Below are 23,055 nucleotides of genomic sequence, written 5' to 3'. Positions count from 1 at the left end.
CATATTATACCATATCATTTCTGAGGCAGCTGGATGGTACAGTGAATAGAGCACTGAGCCTGGAATCAGGAAGTCCTGAGCTGAAATTAAGCTTTGGATATTTATTAGGTGTGTGGCCCTGGGCAATTCACTGAACCTCTGTTTGCCTCAGCTTCATTAACTGTAAAATGAGAATAATAACAGCACCTTACACACAAGGTGGTTGTAAGGATCAAGTGAGATAATATTTCTAAAGTGCTTAGCACTGTGTTCGACACACAGTAGGTGCTTAATAAATGCTGGTTCTCTTCTTTTCTTCCCCTGTCTTCTTTATGCAGGAACTCAACTCCTGGGTGTTATGATTCTCTTTGGCAGACTATGGAGCCTTTTCTCAGAATGTTTTTAAGTGCATAAAATAAAACATATAGTGTTATAAAGGAAATCAATTAGAAGGAAATGTCATTATTAAAAAATATTTAAGCATGTGGGCTCTAATGAATTAAAAATCTCTATACCTAGTGTGTCTTCTTTGTCATCTTCAGAGGGACAGTGTGGCTCAGTGGCCAAAGTCAGTCAGTCACCAGTAAGCATTTATTAAGCTCCTACTATGTGCCAGACACTGAAGACTCAAAGACGGCTAGGAGAGACCCTGCTCTCAAAGCACTCACAGCCTAATGGGGATTGAGGACCAACCCTAGAACAGAAAATATTGGGGCAGCAGGATAGCACAATGGATAGAGCACCAGACCTGGAGCTGGGAGAACCTGGGTTCAAATCTGGCCTCAGATACTTTCTAGCTGGTGTGACCCTGGGCAAGTCACTTAGCCCCAATTGTTTAGCCCTTACCTCTCTTCTGTCTTAGAATTGTTGCTAAGACAGAAGGTAAGGGTCTAAAAACAATAACAACAGAAAATATTGTGGCTGATTTTTTAAAAAACTTAGAATATAGAAGGCTGGAAGAAACCTTAGGGCATTGCACCTAAAAGGTACACCTTAAGATTCTAGTTGCATAGTTTATATTGCTTCCTTTCTGAGTGGCATGAGAGTAAGGGAGAGAATTTGGGACTTAAAAAAAGAATGTTAAAAATAGATAATAAATTTAAATTTTCTAAGATAAAAAATATCCTCAAGTCATAGAATTTAAGGGATTGGGATCTTGGAAGGGATCTTAGGCTGATCAACCAGACATTAAACATATATTATGCACCTACAGTGTACCAGGCACTGTGCTAAGCCCTGGGGATACAAAGAGAGACAAAAGACAGTGTCTACCCTTTAAGGAGCTCACAGTCTAATTTAATGAGGGAAACATCATACAAATAAAAGTTCTATACATGACAAATTGGAGTTGATCCATCCAGAGGAGGCACTAGAATTAAGATGGGTTAGGAAAGGCCTCCTGCAGGAGATGGGATTCTAACTGTGAAGTCAAGAAGCAGAGAGATGAGGAGGGAGAGCATCCCAGGAATGGGGAACAGCCAGAGAAAATGCTATGAGCCAAGAGATGGAGTGTGTTGTTCAAGAAAGGACCTAAGGGTCCTGCGTTCTAATCTGGCCTCAGACACTTCTGAGCTAGGAAGGAAGGAAGGAAGGAAGGAAGGAAAAGGAAGAGTCCATCTGTGACATAAATGTTTCCTGCCCTTGAAGCCTGCCTGCTAATTGACCCTAATTGGCTCTTCCTCCCTCAGATTGCCAAGGGATCATCGAGGACATCGTCTTGCTTGGAGCACCAGTGGAAGGAGAAGCCAAGTACTGGAAGCCTCTCAAGAAGGTGGTATCTGGGAGAATCATCAATGGTTACTCCAGGTGGGTCTGTGGAATGAGCACCACCTGGCTTGCCTCAGTTCAGTGAAGTCTCCTGGGTCATCTTGGTGGGGCAAAGTGGGAGAACTGTGGTTAGAGAACAGATCACTTGAAAAAGATCTGAGAGTCTGAATGGACTGCAAGCTTGTTGGAGTCAGCAGAGTCATATGACAGCCAGAAATGCTCCTGGACCACATTTAGAGACTCAGGTTCTAGACATTAGGAAGCAATAGTCCCTCTGTCCTCTGCTCCCATCAGGCCACACAGGGAGCCTCATGGTCTGTTCTGGGTGCCATATTTTAAAGCAGACGGTGATAAGCTAGAGCAACGGTTCTCAGATTTGGGGGACTCAGTGGGCTCATTTGCCTGTACCCAGGAGATTGTCGTTATTGTTCGGTTGTTTCAATTGTGTCAGACTTGTCATACCCCCACCACAGCCACAATCCACAAGCACAGAGATTCAGGAGGGGACCCCATTAAACCCCAGGTATGGGGAATGAATGAACTAGGGTGTCTCTCCCTTACAGTAGCTTTTCCACAGTGAAGCCGCACTTCTTCAAAGGATTATTACACATATAACTTGGGTTTGGCTTGCCTTTTGTTTGTTTTTTACATTTTACAAACTCCAAAACAAAATAAATATAAGTAATTAAAATCATACATTCTGAAGAAAGGCAAAGCTTTATTAAAAACATCTATTTTGTCAAGAGCAGGATTTGAGAAAGGTTGGTTTTCTCCTCTTTTATGACTCCAGGGTCTCTCATCACCCTGTTTATAAAACTGTTATTTAGCCTAAGCAAGAAATGGAAATAGAGGCCCAGGTCACAGATGCGACTAGATATTGCTGAGAGGACCCCAAGGACCCAGAATGTCAGAGCTTTTCTGAAATGCTGTAAGATTGGGCTTTGCACATGCTCTCATTAGATTCTGACCACACAGCAACTTGTGTGGTAGGTTCTATTGTTATCTCCATTTTACGGATGGGGAAATTGAAGCTGAAAAAGGTTGTCCAGAGTCACACAGCTACTAAGTGTCTGATGAAGGATTGGAATTCAAGGGGGTCTAATTCTAAGTCCAACATTCTGTCCCCTTTGTTATCGAACAGCTCCTCCCAGCTCTGACATTCTCTGTTCTAAGCTCTCTCCCAGCTCTGACATTCTCTGTTCTAAGATCTCTCCCAGCTCTGACATTCTCTGTTCTAAGGTCTCTCCCAGCTCTGACATTCTCTGTTCTAAGGCCTTTTTCATCTCTGCTGTTCTTGCTCTAACACTATATTGTATGTTAAAAGTTCCCTTACAGACAAAGGGCTCTAAGATTCAGTAACAGGTGGCCAGGCTCTCACCAGAGCTAAAAAAAGAGGATGGAAATAATGTCAGTACTTTATCCTGCTGTGTAGACTCTGGGATCGAAGCATCCTTGGACACTCTATAGAGAGAAACAGCCGCTGGGCTGGAAATTCAATTTTACTTTCAAGTCATTTGAATGAACACCAGTGGGCTTTGCCCTGAGTATAAGCCCAGCCTTTGTGGACTATAATAGACGATAGAAAATGGAACAATTACATACTTTTCTTTTTGATCCATTTACCAGGGAGCCAAAGCTGGCTTGCTATCTCCCCACCACCATCACCCCAAAAAAACAAACCAAGCCTGATTAGTCATTTCTGTGCATAACTGAATTGGTTTGGGAGATTGAGGTTTATTGATGTGTGGCAAAGTAATTGTGCTTCCATTTAGCACCCTGAAGATATTGATTTGATGTCAGAGTCTTCTAAGAGTTTCCCAGCTTGAATATGCTGAAAAATACATAGCAAAGACAGAGTCCAGGACTTCTCCCTGGCTTCTGGAAGAGAGAGATGAAGCAGACTGAGACACAGAGATACCAGCAGAAAGAGAGAGGTGCAGAGAGGGGAGCAGGGAGAGATACGAAACAAGGAGACAGAGTGGGGAGGGGGGAGAAAGGGAGAAGAAGAGAAAGAGAGGAAGAGGAGGGTGAGAGGAGGGCAAGGGGGAGAGGGAGAGCTACTTAGCTGTCCCTCCTCTTCAGATTTCTTACAGCAGCTGCTCCATCTCTCTCTGGCCTTGAGCAAAAGTGTGCAGGAACCAACTCAACTTGATTATTTTTTCATTAATTGTCCAGACATAAGAAAATGATGGAGAAAATGTTAATACATCAAATTAAACTTTTAAATTTGCCTTGTATACCTTTTATTTTTTGGAGAGCTGGTTGTTAAACATTTATCCGCATGTTCCTGAGCAAAAGGAAAAAAAAGTTAGAGTTTAGAACGTCAGAGATGGAAAGAACCTTAAGGATACCAAATGCCAGAGCTGGGAGGGATTATAGAACACAGAATGTCAGAGTTGGGAGAGACCTTAGAACAGAGAATGTCAAAGCTGGGAGAAATCTTACAACAGAGAATGTCAGAGCTGGGAGGGACCTTAGAACAGAGAATGTCAGAGCTGGGGGAGACCTTAGAACAGAGAAAGTCAAAGCTGGGAGAGATCTTAGAACACAGAATGTCAGCTTGGAGAGAGCTTAGAACAGAGAATGTCAGAGCTGGGAGGGACCTTAGAACAGAGAATGTCAAAGCTGAGAGAGATCTTAGAACACAGAATGTCAGAGCTGGGAGAGATCTTAGAACAGAGAATGTCAGAGCTGGGAGAGACCTTAGAAAAGAGAATGTCAGAGCTGGAAGGGATATTAGAACAAGGAAGGTCAGGGCCCTAGGATACTGTATATAATTAGAACTTTTTGATATATTGGTTACTTTTGCCAAACTTATTTTTTTCTTTCCCTTTTTAATTAATAATTTTAAAGAATGGGTTTCTGGGAGGGGAGGGAAATATTTGGAAATATAAAGAGTACAGAAACAGTTGATAGCAATAAAAATGAATTTCCATAAAAAGCAAAAAAAAAATTGTTGAATTAGATTGAGTTGAGTTGAGTTGAGCTGGCTGGGGTCCCCATCAGAGTGTGACCTGGTCTTTGTGCCCCTCCCAGGGGAGACTGGCTGCTGAGTTTTGTGTACCGGACGTCCTCTGTGCAGCTGAAAGTGGCCGGCCTCCAGCCCGTCACCCTGGATGACAGGAGAATGGTCAATGTGGACTTGTCATCCGTGGTAAGTATGGGCTTGCCCTTTCTTGCTTAAGTAGGCAGGGATGGGAGCTCTCCTTGCCTTGAGCTGCTGTTCTCTTAGAGGTATGGCTGAAACAGGGGGCTCCATGATGGCGCCATGTCTAACATTGCCACCAAGGGCCAAGGGAGACCTGGAACGAGAGAGAAGGGTTTGCCAGACTCAGACTGGCAGCAGGACCCCTTCAAGGGGAGTCTAGCAGGACAGCCCTGCCCTTTCTCCCATTCCCATTTGCCCCTTTTTAAGACTCTCTTTTCTATCCTTTATTAAGTGTGAAATGAGACCCTAGGATACCAAAAAAAAAAAAAAAAAGGAAACTGTCCCTGCCTTCAAGAAACTTCCTTCTCTTGGACAACATAAGCAAATGGCAATCTAGAGAGTTTGGGGGCAGTTAGGTGGAGCAATGGATGGAGCACTGGCCTTGGAATCAGGAAGACTCATCTTCAGGAGTTCAAATCCAGCCTCAGACATTAGATGACCCTGGTCAAGTCATTCCACCTTATTCCACCATCTGTAAAATGAGCTGGAGAAGGAAATGGCAAACCACTCCAACATCCTTTCCAAGAAAACTCCAAATGGAGTCCTGAAGAATCAGACAGACTGAAAATAACAGAACAAGAGGAAGACTGGGCAAAGGAAAGAACACCTTCATCTGGGGGGATTAGGGAAGGCTTTCTTTAGAAACAGTGACTGAGCTGAGTAAAAGAGTGAAAAGGAGAAAGGCTGAATGGAGGAGGGAGCACAGTCCAACAGAAGCCTACATGAATAACTAGAGGCAGGGATATAATGTCACATAAAATATGTGGGAAAATCTACTAATAGAAGACATTTTCTTTTTTAAATATTCTTGGGGGAAAAGAGGGGAAAAAATGTTTTTAATTAAAATAAAATGTACTTGATGCAGCTAGATAACATAATAGACAGAGAGCCAGGCCTGGAGACAGGAAATCCTGGGTTCAAATTTGACACTTCCTAGCTGTGTGACCCTGGGCAAGTCATTTAACCCCCATTGCCTAGCTCTTACCACTCTTCTACCTTGGAACCAATACACAGTATCTAAGACATAAAATAAGGTCTTAAAAAATAAAAATGTCCTTATGAATTTAACAAACATGAGCATTTCAACATTCAACATATAAAGAATAGAAAAAGGATTGTATATGACATGTTAAGCTTCTTTGATTTTTTTTTAAACCCTTACCTTCCTTCTTTGAATCCATACTAAGTATTGGTTCTAAGGCAGAAGTGTGGTAAGGGTAGGCAATGGAAGTGAAGTGACTTGCCCAGGGTCACACAGCTGGGAAGAGTCTAAGACCAGATTTGAACTCAGGACCTCCCATCTCTAGGCCTGGCTCTCAATCGACTGAGCTACCCAGCTGCCCCCAGCTTCTTCCATTTTTAATTGTATTTTAAAGCTAACAAAATAGCAACAAAATTGTCCTGCTTTTAGGTGAATCCTTCTGAACTTCCATCTGCCCTCTTCTCTATCCAATTCTTAATTCCTCATCACGCTCTTTTCTTTTATTCTTTTATTCTTTCATTCTTTCTCTTTTCCCTTTCCTTTAAAAAAATGTTGCTTTTAGTTTGACATCTATACTCAACCAGGAAGGCCTTTTCCAAAGCCACCTAGGGTTAGAGGGCATGAACCAATTGGCAGCAGAGTAATTAGACTGACTGAAAGATGCCACAAGGAGCTTTATATTTTAAATCAAAGGCCATACAGAGCCTCGTGCGCAAGAGCAAAGAGAAGTGACTCAGTCCAAAGGATTAAGAAGATTATTATGGCAGCTCTGAAATTATAAGATCTGACATTCTCTGTTCTAAGGTCTCTTCCAGCTCCGATATTCTGTGTTTTAAGTTACTTTAAAGTTCTTATTCTTACATGTTCTGATGTCCCTTCAGGCTTTTACCTTCTGTATTCTTTGCCCCCACTAACCCTGACATTCCACCTTCTTTGTTTTTTTATATTATTCTTTTTTTTTAAGAAAAATTTTCCTTAATTACATGATTCATGTTCTTACTTTCCCCTTCACCCCCTCCAACCTATCCACCCCATAGCCGACGCGCATTTCCACTGGTTTTAACATGTGTCATCAATCAAGACCTATTTCCATATTATTGATAGTTACATTGGTGTGGTAGTTTTGAGTTTACATCCCCAATCATGTCACCTCAACCTATGTGTTCAAGCAGTTGTTTTTCTTCTGTGTTTCCTCTCCTGTAGTTCTTCCTCTGAATGTGGGTATCATTCTTTACCATAAGTTCCTCAGAACTATCCTGGGTCATTGCATTGCTGCTAGTAAAGAAGTCCATTACATTTGATTTTACCACATTGTATCCATCTCTGTGTACAATGTTCTTCTGGCTCTGCTCCTTTCACTCTGCATCACTTCCTGGAGGTCTTTCCAGTTCACATGGAATTCCTCCAGTTTATTATTCCTTTGAGCACAATAGTATTCCATCACCAACAGATGCCAAAATTTGTTCATCCATTCCCCAATCAAAGGGTATCCTTGTTGTCCAGTGTTTTTTTGCCACCACAAAAAGCACAGCTATAAATATTTTTGTACAAGTCTTTTTATCTTTGATCTCTTTGGGGTACAAACCCAGCAATCTGGGTCAAAGGGCAGGCATACTTTTATCGCTCTTTGGGCATAGTTCCAAATTGCCATCCAGAATGGTTGGATCAGTTCACAACTCCATCAGCAATGCATTAATGTCCCAATTTTGCCACATCCCCTCCAACATTCATTACTCTCCCCTGTTGTCATTTTAGACAATCTGCTAGGTGTGAGGTGATACCTCAGAGTTGTTTTGATTTGCATTTCTCTAATTATTAGAGATTTAGAACACTTTCTCATGTGCTTATTGATAGTTTTGATTTCTTTATCTGAAAATTGCCTATTCATGTCCCTTGCTCATTTATCAATTGGGGAATGGCTTGATTTTTTATATATAATTGATTTAGCTCCTTGTATATTTGAGTAATTAGACCTCTGTCAGAGTTTTTTGTTATAAAGATTTTTTCCCAATTTGTTGTTTCCCTTATGATTTTGACTACATTATTTTTGTTTGTACAAAAGCTTTTTAGCTTAATATATGTTGTAGGAATTTAATAAATAACAATTTTATCTCTAGATGTACAATAGAATCAAGCAATCAAGTATTGATTGAATACCTATTGAGTATAAAAGAAAGAAGCTAAGGGAGGAGGTAGCATAGCCAGTTCCCAAAATAATAGTCTAGAATTGAAATTTTAGGACTAGAAAAGGCTTTAGAACAAACAGTGCCCTGAGTGTTTTATTGTACATGTGATGGGTGTCTTCCGTCAGGGCATGAGGAATATGGAAATGCACTGCAGGAAAGCACCAGAATAACCTGCATCAGATTATTTATCATCTGGGGGGATCAGGGAGGGAGAGAATATGAATAGCAAAATGTCAGAAAACAGATGTCAAAAATTATTTCTACGTGTAACTGGAAAAAATTTTTAAAAGAAAAAAGAACGGAATTCCAGGGCTCTTAGAACAGAGAAACGTCAGAGCTGGAAAGGGCTTAGAGCACAGAATGTCAGAGCTGGAAGGACCCGTAGGACACAGAAGGTCACACCTGGGGTGCAGATTAGGGGGTATAAAATGTTAGAAATTAACATTTCTAGAACTAGAAAGAACCTTAGAACAAAGTAAAAACAAATTCTTAGAACAAAAGCCTTCAAACTTTTTTGTCTCATAATCCCTTGACTCTCTTTAAAATTATTGAGAACACTAAAGTAGTTTTGTTTATGTGTATTGCGATCAATATTTACTGCATCAAAATTAAATTGAAAAATTAAAACAGCATTTAAAATATTTATTCATTCTAAAATAACAAGAATAAACCTATCACATGTTAGTATAAGCAACATTTTTAATGAAAAATAAGCATGTTTTCCAAGACAAATAAAATGTAGTGAAAAGAACGGCAATGTTTTCCATATTTTTTTCAAAACCCTTTAATGTCAGGCTCAGCAGAAGAGAGCTGGGTTCTCCTATCTGCTTCTGCATTCGGGCTACTGTGATCTGTTGTCTTAGTTGAAGAGTACGAAGATAATTCAGCCTCACACAGATATGTAGTTGGAAAATTAGAAGAGGATTTTAAAGGGCGAATAATTTCTTAGCATTATTATGAAAATGATTCTGACCTCATGGATACCCTGAAATGATCTTAGGGACCTCCAGGGGTCCCTGAGCCACACTTTGAGAATCTCTATAATTGTCTATAATCGTCATCTTTAACTGGAAGGGACCTTAGAGGTCATATTGTCCACCACCACCCCCATTTGACTTATGAGGAAACTGAGGCCCAGAACAGGGCAATGATTTCCCTTAGGTCACCAGAAACTAAATGGTTTAATAGAGGCTAGAATTTCTGACTCTAAGCCCAGGGAGCCTTCCATTACACTGGAATCTAATTAGGGAGAGAAGACATACAAATAAGATAATTAGAGAATAAGACAGTCTTTAATCAGGGGCTAATTGTATAGTGGAGCCAATTAGAGAGTAAGACCATGTAAAGGACTGGTTGTTGGATACAGACAATTAGGGCAAAGGGAGGTGACTAATGGAAGAACTCTGCAGGTCCAGAGTACTTGGAGAAACCCAAGGACTCTCTGATCCTAATTCCCCTCCTCTTCTTGTTCAACGTCATTTTAGGCACGTTCAACTCTTCATGACCCCTTGTGGGGTTTTCTTGGAAAAGATCCTAGAGTGGTTCACATTTCCCTCTCCAGCTCATTTTACAGATGAGGAAACTGAAGCAAAGAGGATTAAGTGCCTTACCCAGGGCCACACAGCTAGTAAGTGTCTGAGGCTAAATTTGAACTCAGGAAGGTGAGTCTTCCTGGTTCTGGGCCTGGCACTCTATCCACTACACCACCTACCTTCCCTCCCTCCTCTTCATACTGATTCAAAAAGATTTTCCTCTACTTGCTTCCTTTGTGATTTTGATGTCTTCTTTGGGGGACACCTTCTGTCCATCACAGCCCTGGGGACTGGATCCTTCTACGTTCTTTCTAAAAATTTTATGAAGCATTTTCATCACATTCTTACTTTAGAAGATGGTACTCTGAGTATATATTTCCCATTTTACAGATAAAAGAAACCGAGGTACAGAGAGTAGTCAATTGCCCAAGGTCAGCAAAGAAGGAAATTCTAGAGCCAGAATTTAAACTGAGTTTTTTGACCTTCAATCATCCATCCATGATGCCTCTTTCCTTTTCTTTTGATTCGGTGGCTCTTATTTATCTAAATCTCAATGGAGAGCTAACCCCAAATCCTCCCACTCACCTACTGAAGTCTGTAAGAAACCCTCTGTCCCTTTAAAGGCAGCAGAAGAATCAGAGGCTTTGTAGAACAAAACTAGTAATCTGGCAGGAGTGAGGAATTCCCCCTCGAAATAGATGAGGCTGAAATTAAGATCCTGAGCTTAAAGGATTCATTTCTGTATTAGTGGCTCCTCTGCCTTTGGAGACAGTATAGGTGGGAGCAGGAAGAGGAGAGAGTTAAAGTAATTAGAGCTGATGGAGTTACTAAGTGGAATCAATAGGCCAAAGGCTGGCTCAGTGCAGAGTTAAGAAGAGGAAGCGGTGGAAACCATAGAAACACACTTGAATTATACACTTGGAAATATGCTTTCATCTTGAGGCATGGCTTACAGACTAGTCCACAAATCCTAGAACTGTAGAAAGTTCTATAGAGGCAGAAAGGCCCTTAGAACATAGACTGTCAGAGCTGAAGACCTTGGAACACAGAATGTTAGAATATAGAATGTAGAACCACAGGACAGAAAGTGTTAGAACATAGAACGTCAGAGCTGAGAAGGATCTTAGAATATAGAATGTTAAAATATAGAACATCGGATCTAAAGACAGAAAATGTTAGAGCATAGATTGTCAGAGCTGAGGACCTTAGAACACAATGTTAGAACTGAGAAAACCTTAGAACACAGAATGTTAGAATATAGAATGTAGAACCTCAGAACAGAACAGAAAGTGCTCTTACAGAGCACTTACAGAAAGGATCTTAGAATACAGAACATAGGACCTAAAGACAGAAAATATTCATTAGAGCATAGATTGTCAGAGCTGAGGACTTTAGAACATAGAATGTTAGAACCGAGAATAATCTTAGAACACTGAATGATAGAATATATAATGTTGGACCCCAGAATAGAAAATATTAGAGCAGAGAATATCCGAGCTGAGAAGGACTTTAGAACACTGTTAGAATATAGAATGTCCGGCTTTAGGACATAGAATGTTAGAACATAGAATATCAGAACTGGGAAAGACCTTAAAACACAGAATGTCCTAACTAGACAGGTCCTTAGAACCCAGAATGTCAGAAAGACTTTAAGACAGAATTTCACAGCAGGACAGATAACAGATACTTAGAAAAGAGAATGTCAGAGCTGAAAGAGACCTTCAAACATAAGAATATCAGAGTCAGGAAGGAGAACTGTATGAAATCTTTGGGAATCCTTCACTCCAGTCCCAACATTGCAGATGTATTACAAGCCTCCAAGCTTGAAGTGACTTGCCAAAAATCCCAGTGATTGTCAGAAAGAGAATTATGATCCCACCACAAATGGCTCAGCCTTCATCAATCACAAAAGTGTGCCAGGCACTGGGAAGACAGAGATAAGAGTGACATAGGCCATGCCCTCTGGAAGCTTCCAAGGAATGTGGGGAGAGGGACAGCATTCCTAACGGATTGAGGGGGAATGGAAAGGCCCCAAGTAAGGAGTGCCCCATGAATCAAGCCTTGAAGAAAACTAGAGATTGCGTGAAGCAGGTGTGGGGAGGGAGATCATTGCAGATAGGGGCACAGCCTATGCAAAGGCAGTTTTAAAAGATAAAATATCATATACAAGGGGAGCTAGGTGACACCAAGTGCATAGAGTGCTGAGTCTGGAGCCTGGAAGACCTGAGTTCAAATTTAGCCTTGGACATTTACTAGCTGTGTGTCTAGGGCAAATAATCATTAGTCGGCCACTATTTCTTCATCCACAAGATGGAAATAATAATAATACCAGCTTCTCAGGGTTGTTGTGAGAACCAAATGAGATATTTGTAGAGCACTTAGCACAGAGGGCTAAGCACATGTTAGGAGCTTGATAAATATGTATTCTTTTTTTTCTTTCCTTCCCTTTTTCTCCCCCTCTTTCTTCTTCCCTCCTTTAGTTCTTTCTCCCCCTCCCTCTTTCTCTCCCTCTTTCCCTTTTCTCCTTTCTTCCTTCCCTCCATCCCTTCCCCTCCTATTCCCTTCCTTCCTTTCTCTCTCCCTTCCTTCTTCCCATTCCCCTTTCTCCTTCCTTCCCTCCCTCTCTCTTCCAACCTTCCTTCCCTTCCTTCCTTCCTCCCTCCTTCCCTACCTCTCTCCTTCCCTTCTTCTCTTTTTTCCTTTCTTCCTCCCTCCCTCCTTCCTTACCTCCCCCTCTTCTTTCCTCCCTCCCTCCCTTCCCTTTCTTCCCTCCTTACTTCCTTTCTTCCTTCTTGTGTGGCATCACAAATAACCAGCTTGAGAGCTGGGTTCACATCCCACCTCTGGCATCTACCACCTCTGTGACCCTGGACAAACCACTTAACCTCTTTGTCTCAGGCAGTTCTTGAAGACAATGAGCCCCAAAGCAGGTACTAATTGATCTGCTGGTGGAAGGAGTCTCCTCCTTCCCTAAATCTATGAAATCATACGTCTGGTCTCTTGCTCCACCCCTCCCCCCAAAAAGATTCTTGGGAAATGTCACGTACAGGGAATAGCAAGTGGGCCTCTTTAGCTGGAACATGGAGTACGTCAATGAGAGGAATGTGCCAGTTGTCATACTTTGGCTGCATTCAGATCCCAGCTCTGCTCCTTACCATTTGTATGATTTTGTGGCATTGATCCTATTGCCCAGATGGCCTGTCATGGCCTGGCAGGACTCCCTGCTCTCTGGTTCAAATCCAGCCTCAGACACTTAGCAGCTGTGCCAGCCTGGGTTAGTTGCTTCACCTCTGCCTGCCTCAGTTTCCTCCACTATAAACTACGGATCAAAATAGCACCTACTTCCCCCTTTACCTTCTCCCCATCCCTGAATTTCCCATTGTGAATGGAGTCCTAGTTCCAACTTGCTTGTTTCAGGTCTCTTTCCCACTCCAGTCCATCCTCCATTCAGCTACCAAAGGGATTTTCCTGAAATGCAGCTCTAATCGTGTCACCTCCATACTCAAAAAGTGCCAGTGGCTCCCTTTCACATCCAGGATCCAATATAAAATGCTCTGTTTGGCCTTCAGAGCCCTTCAGAACCTGATTCCCATCACCATCACCCTCCACCCTCCATGACTTCTTATACCTTATTCCCAGATACCTCCCTGCATACACAGAGATCTTCCTGGCTCCTCCAAGAACAAGATTCTCCATTTCCCAGCTCAGGGCATTTTTCTGGCTATGCCCCAGATTGTTCTCCCCACTGTCTCCCTGTTTTTCCCTCAACTTCCCACTAAAATCTCTTCTTCTATAGAAAGCTTTTTTCAAACCCTCAATTCTAATGTCTTTTCTTTCTTAATTATTTCCTATTTATCCTGTCTATTTGTTTGTACTTTTTTTGCATATTGTCTCCTCCATGAGATTGCAAATTCCTTGAGTGTTGCACGTCTTTTGCCTCTTTTTTTGTACCCCAGAGGTTAGAAAGCTTTGTGGCACTCAATAGGTGCTTAAAAAAATATTTATTGGCTAGGGAGCAGATAGGTGGTTCAGTGGATTGAGGGCCAGGCCCAGAGATAGGAGGTCCTGGGTTCAAATGTGGCCTCAGACACTTCCTAGCTATGTGACCTTGGGTAAGTCACTTAACCCCCATTGCCTACCCTTTACTACTTTTCTGCCTTGGAACCCATACATAATATTGATTACAAACCCTGACCGCTCTTCCAACTTGGGACCAATATACAGTATTGATTCCAAGATGGAAGGTAAAGAGGTTTGGGGTTTTTTTAACCCCTTACCTTCCACCTTGAAATCAATACTATGTATGGGTTCCAAGGCAGAAAAGTGGTAAAGGGGAGGCAATGGGGGTTAAGTGACTTACCCAAGGTCACACAGCTAGGAAGTATCTGAGGCCACATTTGAACCCAGGGCCTCTGTCTCTGGGTCTGGCCCTCAATCCACTGAGGTACCCAGCTGCCCCCCAAAGGTTTGGATTTTTTAATGTTTACTGACTGACTGACAGGTCTGACAGCCCCCTCCTGATTATCTACTTCATTCTAGGACCCCCCAAAGCTCAGTGGAACTCTGTAGTTTTTATTTTTTTTAAACCCTTACCTTCAGTCTTGGAATCAATACTGTGTATTGGCTCCAAGGCAGAAGAGTGGTAAGGGCTAGGCAATGGGAGTTAAGTGACTTGCCCAAGGTCACACAGCTAGGAAGTATCTGAGGCCAGATTTGAATCTAGGACCTTCCATCTCTAGGCCTGGCTCTCAATCCACTGAGCTATCCAGTTGCCCCCCTGTAGTTTTTAGATAAGTCCCACCCCATGGGATTTAAAAGCTGGAAGGGACCTTAGGGACTAGTCATACAAACCCTTCTTTCTGTGGATCACAAAACTAAGGCCTGGGAAAGTTAAGAAGCATGCCCAAGGTCACCCAGGTAGGAAGTGACAAAGGCAGGACTTAAAACCCAACTTGCTCAAACCCAAGGCCAGCGCCCCTTCCTTTCTTCCACACTATCCTCTACCTTTACGCCATGTTTAATAGTTATTCATTTGAACATCAAACAATATTAAACATGACTAGTTATTTCAAATATCAAAGTGTACATCCAAAAAAAAAGTTATTTTCTGCCTTAAAAGTCCCTGCTGTTCTTTATCTCAGTAGGGACCAAATATCCTCAGTTCTCCCCTTCCTTGCAGACTCACAGTGGAGCATGTACCTTCTTGGATTAAGGACGCAATGATGAGTCTCAATTATTCCCCCGCACTAAGACATCTGGCCAGAGAAGCCTGGCTAATTCCCTGACGTTCTCCTTGAACCCTAGTACAAGTGTTTCAGTGATAGAATTTCAGAACTGGAGGGGACCTCAGAGGATTTCCATCCAATCCAGCTTCTACCTGAAGCAAGAGTCCCTCTTCCCATAGGGTCGGTGTCCCTGAGGAGAGATCTTCCCTCACACCTAAAAACTGTTAGTAATGGGGAATTCGCTCGCTACCTCCAGAGGCAACCCGTTCCACTTACAGAATCCCCAGGAAGTCTTTCTAGATATTGAACCAAAATCTGCTCCCCTGTAACTTCCACGTAATTTGATGCAATCAGACATCTTTTGATTCTTTTCTGGGACAGATGAGACACTGGTGGGGGGGTGGAAGCAGACGGTTGGTCTTCTTCCCTGCATCACCTGCCAAACACGCATTCTGCCTTCCCAGCCAACAGCCCCACGTGGCAATTTGCAAAGGTTTCACAGACGTCAGCCACCCAGACCCCTTGCCTGAAGTGGCACTGAGAGCTGGCAGTGTGACGAAGAAGGAACAGATTGGGGGACTCACCCAGCTGAAGGGAGAAAAGTCTCTGTTTGGCAAGCAGCAAATAAAGACTGAGTCTCCCCGCTTTTCAAAAAGGGGTGACTCAGACTCCCCTGCAGCAGCAAGCTTCCTCCTATGGGAATGAAAGAGATGCATCAACCCTCGGGAAGTTTCAGGATATACCAAGGATATGTGACATTGGGCAAGGGCCTTTGTCTTCTTTGGGACATCTTCCTCATAATCGATCCCATTTCTATAGGGTATCTGAAGTCCCACGTAGTTAGGGAATTATTCCTATTTTATAGATGAAATAAGAAGCTCAGAGAGCCCAGGATCACATACCGAGGGAGGAAAATCTGGTTGTTTTTGCTAGGATTCAAGCTCTCATCTCTCCTTTCTCCACATCCATGATGTCAGAATAATAATACTGAGGATGGTGGTAATGATTACAAAAAAAGCAGCTGCATAATGGTCTGTTGAACATTAAAGATAAAATAATTGTAGTAGATAGTGACTCGTCCCAGGACCATTTCTATCTTATCCAGTACAAAATGAAGAGGAAAGAAAGAGAAGGAAGAGGAGGAGGAAGAAGAAAGAGGAGAAGGAAGAAGATGGAGAAGAAGAGGAGGAGGAAGAAGAAAGAGGAGAAGGAAGAAGATGGAGAAGAAAAGGAAGAGGAAGAAGGAGGAGGAGGAGGGGGAGGTGGGGAGAAGATAATGATCAAAATGATAATTGAAGATGTCATAACATACTGTTCATATGGCCCTCACATGATACTTCATAGATATTGCCAGATGTCCAATCTTATATCCTATGTGACATTTCTTCTGTCTTACAACAAAGCTAAGGATTAGGAATGGGGGAAGGAATTATGGTTCCCAAGATGCCTGACTCTTATTTTGTTCCAATCTGGTTACCTCTAGGAATATAGAGTGGGGGAGAGGGATATGGTTTACATTCACAACAGCCCTTTGAAGTAAATCGTGCACGGATTATTAGTTCCCTTTTACATATGAGCAAGCTGAGGTTCAGAGAGATGAAATGACTTGTCCAAATTAGCCAGGAAGGGTCAGGATAGACCTCAAACCCAAGTCTTTTGACCCCTGGTTTTGTCTTTTTCCTTCGTTCAAAGGAGGCATCAAAGCTTCCCCTTAAAGGAAAGACCTAGCTTTGGATGACAAGCATTGGATTTGCTTAGTTCACTGAGTGGAGGCTTCAGTGTAGCATGGGATCATAGAATTCAGATCCGGGTTCTGCCATATCCCACTTGCATGACCCTAGGCATGTTACTTCACTTCAGTTTTCTCATCTTTAAAATGGGGCTAATAATCCTTGGGCTACTCAACCTTCACAGACTTAACATGAGTGTCAAGTGAGCCTCCATTTGATTCTTTCCCTTGACTGAAGGGTATCACTCAGTCCTCTCAAGTTCCATTGGGGTAAGGAGGTGCAGGAACAGAGTAGGATCTCTAGCCACTGAGCAACCCAGCTGTCTCTCTTTTCCTGACCAGGGGTTCCTACTGGAACATTTTTTAGAGCATTTTCAGGGCATTTGTTCTAGATCTTGGCTCCTCTGGGTCCTAACGTGCCGTCTTATCATAGTCCTCTGGAAGTTCAGTCAGAAAGGAAGTCATATAATATATGTATAACCCTGTGAAGTTGCTCGTCAACTCCTGGAGTGGGGAGGGAATAGGGGAGAGAGACAACAAGAATCCTGTAACCATAGAGGAACATTTAAAAATTTTAAATTTTAAAAAAGAAAGGAAGTCACACAATATATGTATAACCCAGTGGAATTGCTTGTCAACTCCGGGAGTGGTGGGGAGGGAAGAGGGGAGAGAGACAACAAGAATCCTGTAACATGGGGAAAAAATTTAAAAAAGAAAAGAAAGAAAAGAAAGGAAGTCACATATGGTAGAGTAGCAAGATTACTAGATTTAAGGGCAGAGGGGCAGTCAGTCAGCAAGCATTTAGTAAGCCCCTGCTATGTGCCAGACACCGTGCTAAGATCTGGAGTTACAAAAAAGGCCCTGCTCAAAGTCTGATAGGGAAGACAACAAGCAAATAATGATGCACCAATACAGACTGGACAGATCATCGGAGGAGGGAAGGTGCTAGCATTAAAGGGAATTGTCCCTGCTCTGTTTCCTATTTAATCATATGATCTTAGCCAGATTGTTTCCTTTCTCTGGGCCTCAACTTCCTCCTTTGAAAATACAGGGAATGGGCCAAATGATGACCCCATGATCCAACCAGACAATCCTGTCTGAAAGGACAGGAGACCTCACACTCTCCCCATTTCTTTCCTTTTTTTTTTTTAAACCCTTACTTTCTGATTTACAATTGATATAAAGTATTGGTTCCAAGGCAGAAGAGTAGTAAGGGTTAGGCAATGGAGGTTAAGTGACTTGCCCAGGGTCATCCAGCTGGGAAGTGTCCGAAGCCACATTTGAACCCAGGTCTTCCAGACTCTTGGCCTGGTACTCTATTCACAATTTATCGATGCCAACCCAATTAACTCTTTAGATCCAAAGCAACAGAAGACCTCACACTCTCCCCACTCCTTTCACGAAGTCAAAGCACAGCACTCCAAATTCATAATAATAATAACAACAACAACAGCATAACAGCTCACACATTTATTTAACACTTGAAGGTTTGCAAGGTGCTTTACAGATATTTCATTTAATCCTCACAACAACCCTGTGAGGTAGGTACTCTTATCGTCCCCATTTAATAGGTGAGCAAACTGATGCCCTGAGAGAAGTTAGGAGCCTGCCACAGGGTCACACAGGTAGTGTCAGAGGCAGGTTTCAAACCCAAATCCTGCTGACTCCACATCCAGGGCTTTTTTTTTTTTTTAATGACACCAGGATAGAAGAGGAAAAAGGATTTGGTGGTTGGGAGGAAGGATGAGAAGAGGGATATTGAGTCTTGCTGGGGGGCTGGATCGGTTCATCATAATAGTTAACGTTTTTATAGTACCTCAAGGGTTAGACAGTGCTTTACATGCATTCAAGTAATAATCATGAGGCTTTTTTGGACTGGACTTGGGATTTTAATGGGATGGGCTGGGAATTCCCAATGAGAAAGCTCTTCCTGCCACTTAAGAGTGGTACTTCCTTGGTAACTAATGTAGAGTCTAAGGAACCCTGGTCAATAATGACCGATGAATGTTCCCCACCACCCACAGCAGAGGACACAGGCTCAGGAGGCAAAATGAAACACATTTTCAGACATGGGCATTTCGGGGAATTCCTTTTGCTTGACTGTATGTATTTATGCCAAAGGTTTTTCTTTTTTCTTTTTCCAGAGGTGGGTGGCGAGAAGGGAAAATAAATGTTTGTTCGTCAGAAAAAAAAGGTTAATTTTGGGGGAAAGGTGGAGCACGAATCATGTAACCATGTTAAAAATGAATATTAATAAATGTTAAAAAAAGGTTAATTTTTAAAAGTTATAGCCTTAAAAAATAAATAAATAAAATTTAAAAAAAAAGTTATATAGGGGGCAGCTGGGTAGCTCAGTGGAGTGAGAGTCAGGCCTAGAGACAGGAGGTCCTAGGTTCAAACCCGGCCTCAGCCACTTCCCAGCTGTGTGACCCTGGGCAAGTCACTTGACCCCCATTGCCCACCCTTACCAATCTTCCACCTATGAGACAATACACTGAAGTACAAGGGTTTAAAAAAAAACAAACTTATAGTCTTGGGGCAGCTAGATGGCACAGTGGATAGAGTGAGAGAGCTTTGCTTGAGGCACAGAGAGATTAAGGGACTTTCCCAGGTCACACACACAGCCACACAGCTAGTATGTCAGAGGTCAGAACTCAGGGTCTCTCTCTCTCTCTTTCTCTCTCCTCTCTTTCTCTCTACCTCTCTGTCTCCCTCTCTACTCTCTCTATTTCTCACTCTCTGTCTCTTTCCCTCTCCCTCTCCAATTCTCTCTCCCTTTTCTGTCTTTCTCTTTCTCCTTTCTCTCTGTCTCTCCCACTTTCTCTCTCTCTTTCTCTGTCTCTGTCTGTCTCTTTCTCCCTTTCTCTCTGTCCACTACACCATGTAGTCACCTTAAGGCTGGCAAAGTACGTCTGTAATGTACATTTTCTCATAACAGCCCTATGAGGTAGGTGTTATTTGATCCTCACTTCACAAAGAAGTCTAAGGCTCAGAGAGGGGACATATAGCTAGTGCATGTGAGGAGCAGAGTTCAAATTCAGATCTTCCTGACTTCTCATCCATCTGTCTATCTAATCTACTATTTCTCATATTTGGTCCTCATCATAATTGTATGAGGTAGGCAGAGATAATATTATTATCTGTGTTTTACAGATGGGGAAACTGAGATTCAGACAAGAAGTGAAGTGAGATGCCTGTGGTAACCTAGCTATTAAGGACTGGAAGCAGGCCAAAGCTTTCCTGACCCCAAGCCCAGAGCTATTGTCACTTATCCCATGCTGCTTGTTGTGTTCCTCGCAGGTCAGTGGCCATCTGGACTACATGAAGAAAATGGACACCATCCTGAAGGCCGTAGGGATTCGCACCAGAGAAGACAGCCTAGGAAACAAGATTTTCTCCATTGCTCCCAGTCTCCAGGGTAGAGAGGAGCTACAATCAGAAGCCTCAGAGCCTCCAAAAGAGGATGTAGCCATGGACCCCAAGAAGACCATCCACCCCAGCTGCCAGGCCCAGGACTCAACTCCAAGCCATGGGCCTATCCAGGACAAGAGAGTCACAGACCATTCCAGGGTTTCCCCTGAGCCTGAGCCCTGCCAGTCCCAAAGCCCAGATGAGGCCTACCATTTAGACCACCCTACCATCTGCAGTCACATCATGGGCCCAAACCCACTGGGCTGCCCAGACTGTGCCAACAACACCAAGGTAGACAGCCCTGAGCTCAACTGAGTTAGGGGAAATGGAAGATTTCCCCCTCCCTGGAATTCTCCTTCAAGGGTCCTTCCCCTACTGTCTGCTCTCTGGCAGAGTCAGGTAAGAGGGTGGCATTTGCTCCTGGATGTTGGGTATTCTGGAGCTAGAGAGAGTTTTGAAGGCCTTTGACTCTGGGACTGGAGGTTGAGGGGCTCAAGGAAATGAGAGCCTTTTACAGGTCAATTCTTCAGTAATTTTCAAGACTGTTAAGCCAATGAGACATTGTCTCATACTTCTTGCCAATATCATATGGAAAGATCAGCGGAGGATGATGAAGATGAGCCTGGGGTCAGGGTGGGTATGGGGAGATGCTAGTATTGTACCTCTATTGAGTTATACTGGCTTTTCTTGTTTCATCTCCATTGTTACAGGCTGATATTTGTACATGGAAGCTCTTAGAAAGCAGAGAGGTGATGTTTTGGGCCAGGGAACATCTAGACAGGAAAAGAGCAATCACAGACATACCCTTCCTGTTTCAGAGAGGACTAATGGCTATAGAAATCCTGAGATTACCAACACTGTCTGACCATTCTGGTGACAAGATGAGTGATACCAAGCAAGGATTTCCTGGAGCTAGGAGCGGGGAAATAAAGTCCCTCATATTCAGAGGTCACTTTTCACTCTTCCAGTGCATTCATGTCTCCTTTGTACCTCTTGATATCCTTGGGAGGGAAGAAGGGAGAGGACGGTCAGGGATGCCCTTCCACACCATGCCAGATGAGAAATTGAGGCCCAGAAAGTCAAGTGGTAATGAGTCTATAAAGAGGAAGTGAGAAGGATGAAAGGAAACCGGACCCAGATTAGTCTATCTTTCTTTCTTGGACACAACCGTGGTTAGAGGGCAAATGGGGAAAAATATTAGGTTAAGTGGCTAAAAAGTTAAAGATGTTCTCTCGACATTAAGTATTTACCTCCATGGGTCATCTGGACTTATAACAGATTGTATATTAGAGCTAAAGGAATACCTTAAAGCAGAGGATGTCAGAGCTGGGAGAGGTCCTAGAAACCAGAATGTCAGACCTGAGAGGGAACTTAGAACAGGGAATGCCAACGCTGAGCAGGAATTTAGAGCATAGAATTTCAGTACTGAGAGGAGGCTTAGAACATAGAATCTCAAAACTGGGAGAGGATTTAGAACACAGAATTTCACAACTGAGAGGGCCCTTAGAACACAGAATGTCAGAGTTGGGAGAGATCTTAGAACACGGAATTTCAGAACTGAGAGGGGGCTTAGAACACAGAATGACTTTAAATCACAGTCCTAGAACATACTTAACACAACTTAGAACATATGATGTCAGAACTGGAAGGCATTTTAAGATAGAGAATGTGAGAGCTTAAAGGAGCCTTAGAACGCAGAATGACTTTAAATCACAGAATACAAGAACTGGGAGAGACCTTAGAACATAGAACACTGGAGCTGGAAGGAAATTCAGACCACATCTTAGTAGTCCTACTTTTCATGGATAAAAAGATATGAGATCCAAGGCGGTGGCACAGGTGTTTAGCAGCAGGGCAGGACCTGCTATCCAGAGGGCCTTGGCCAAGGCAGCAGCCTTAGGGACCCCTTCAAGTGTTGCCAGCCGCCCCTCCCCCTGTATTTTCCTCCTTGTTCCTCATCCTCTTTCAAGCCCACATCTGATCCAACCTCTCGGCTGAGCTCACACCTCTGAGAAATGGTACAACAGCCATGTTGGCTCACTTTTATCTGACACGTTATAGTTTGTGAAGCCCAGGCCATAGTCCTGTGTGGTAAGTAGAGCCAGTAATGATTATCCCCATTTTACAGATGAAATAACTGAGGCTCAGAGAAAAGTGTCTTGGCCAGGGTCATGCAGTGTGCCTTGCTGCCCTCTCCTTGCCAAATATGCTGAAGACCCACTTCCTCCACAAACTCGTTCCTGATTCACATCATTCCAGATGAACTCCCTTGACCTTAAGCACACATGGGCATACAAATCTGTGTTTGTGTGAGTGTGTGCATGTGTACATAGCACCCAAAACTCTCCTGGAGCTTCAGAATACCTGCTCTTAGTCTCCCCGTTAGGGAGCTTCAGGGCATCATCTCCCCCTTGGCTTCCCGTAGCCAGGTTCCCTCCGCTGGTTTCCAGAGGGTCTCCCCTTCTTCTGAATTCTGTATTGAGATGGGGAATGCAGAGGCACCTGCCTTGCTCTGACTGGGGATTCTGCTTGTATTCTGCCTCCTTTCTTAGAATCTCTCCCCTGTCCAACTGCGGTAGGAACTGCCTGCCTGAGGGCTATGGTTCCCCCTCCTACCCCTAGTTATGGCTCTCCCTCCCCCCAAGTCTAAGAGCTCCCACGTATAGGGATTGTCGCCCCCTCCCCATTTGGGGACAAAATCTCCGGAGGCAAAGGCTGGTCTTTCCCTCAGATGGGGCTTTCACAGAGAACAGAGACTACTAGCTCTTCCTCAGCCTTGGGGTTCCCTGAGGTCAGGGAACCTCTACTTCCAATCCAAAGACAAGGCAAGTCATCCTCAATATAAGTTCACCCACAGAAAAACTGTTCTCTGGGGAGACACCTCACAGATACATCTGGGTGAGAGGAAGAGAGATCGGAGCACACAGATGAGATGGAAGGGTAAGCTGCCTCCTTGCAGTGGGCAGGGGCCGGTGCCCGGAGGATCTTGATTTCCCCGGACTCAGAGGAAGGCCCAGCGGGCTCTGAGTTCAGGGC

The 23,055-nt window shown here is 43.2% G+C and overlaps 1 protein-coding gene across 1 annotated transcript in view; it reads left to right on the top strand.

The window, feature by feature from the left end:
- The window catches only part of TMCO4 (transmembrane and coiled-coil domains 4), a 103,070-nt gene extending 82,086 nt beyond the window's left edge, over positions 1 to 20,984 (top strand). The window contains exons 9-11 of the mRNA XM_044668705.1: positions 1,668 to 1,785; positions 4,783 to 4,900; positions 19,909 to 20,984. Coding sequence (XP_044524640.1) covers positions 1,668 to 1,785; positions 4,783 to 4,900; positions 19,909 to 20,334 — 662 coding nt within the window. The 3' untranslated portion in view covers positions 20,335 to 20,984. The remainder of the gene's footprint in view (positions 1 to 1,667; positions 1,786 to 4,782; positions 4,901 to 19,908) is intronic.
- Positions 20,985 to 23,055: the final 2,071 nt, after the last annotated feature.

This window comes from Gracilinanus agilis, chromosome 3, assembly GCF_016433145.1.
Source record: "Gracilinanus agilis isolate LMUSP501 chromosome 3, AgileGrace, whole genome shotgun sequence".
In the NCBI taxonomy this organism is placed as follows: Eukaryota; Metazoa; Chordata; class Mammalia; order Didelphimorphia; family Didelphidae; genus Gracilinanus; species Gracilinanus agilis.
This window is presented reverse-complemented; position numbering and strand designations above follow the sequence as displayed.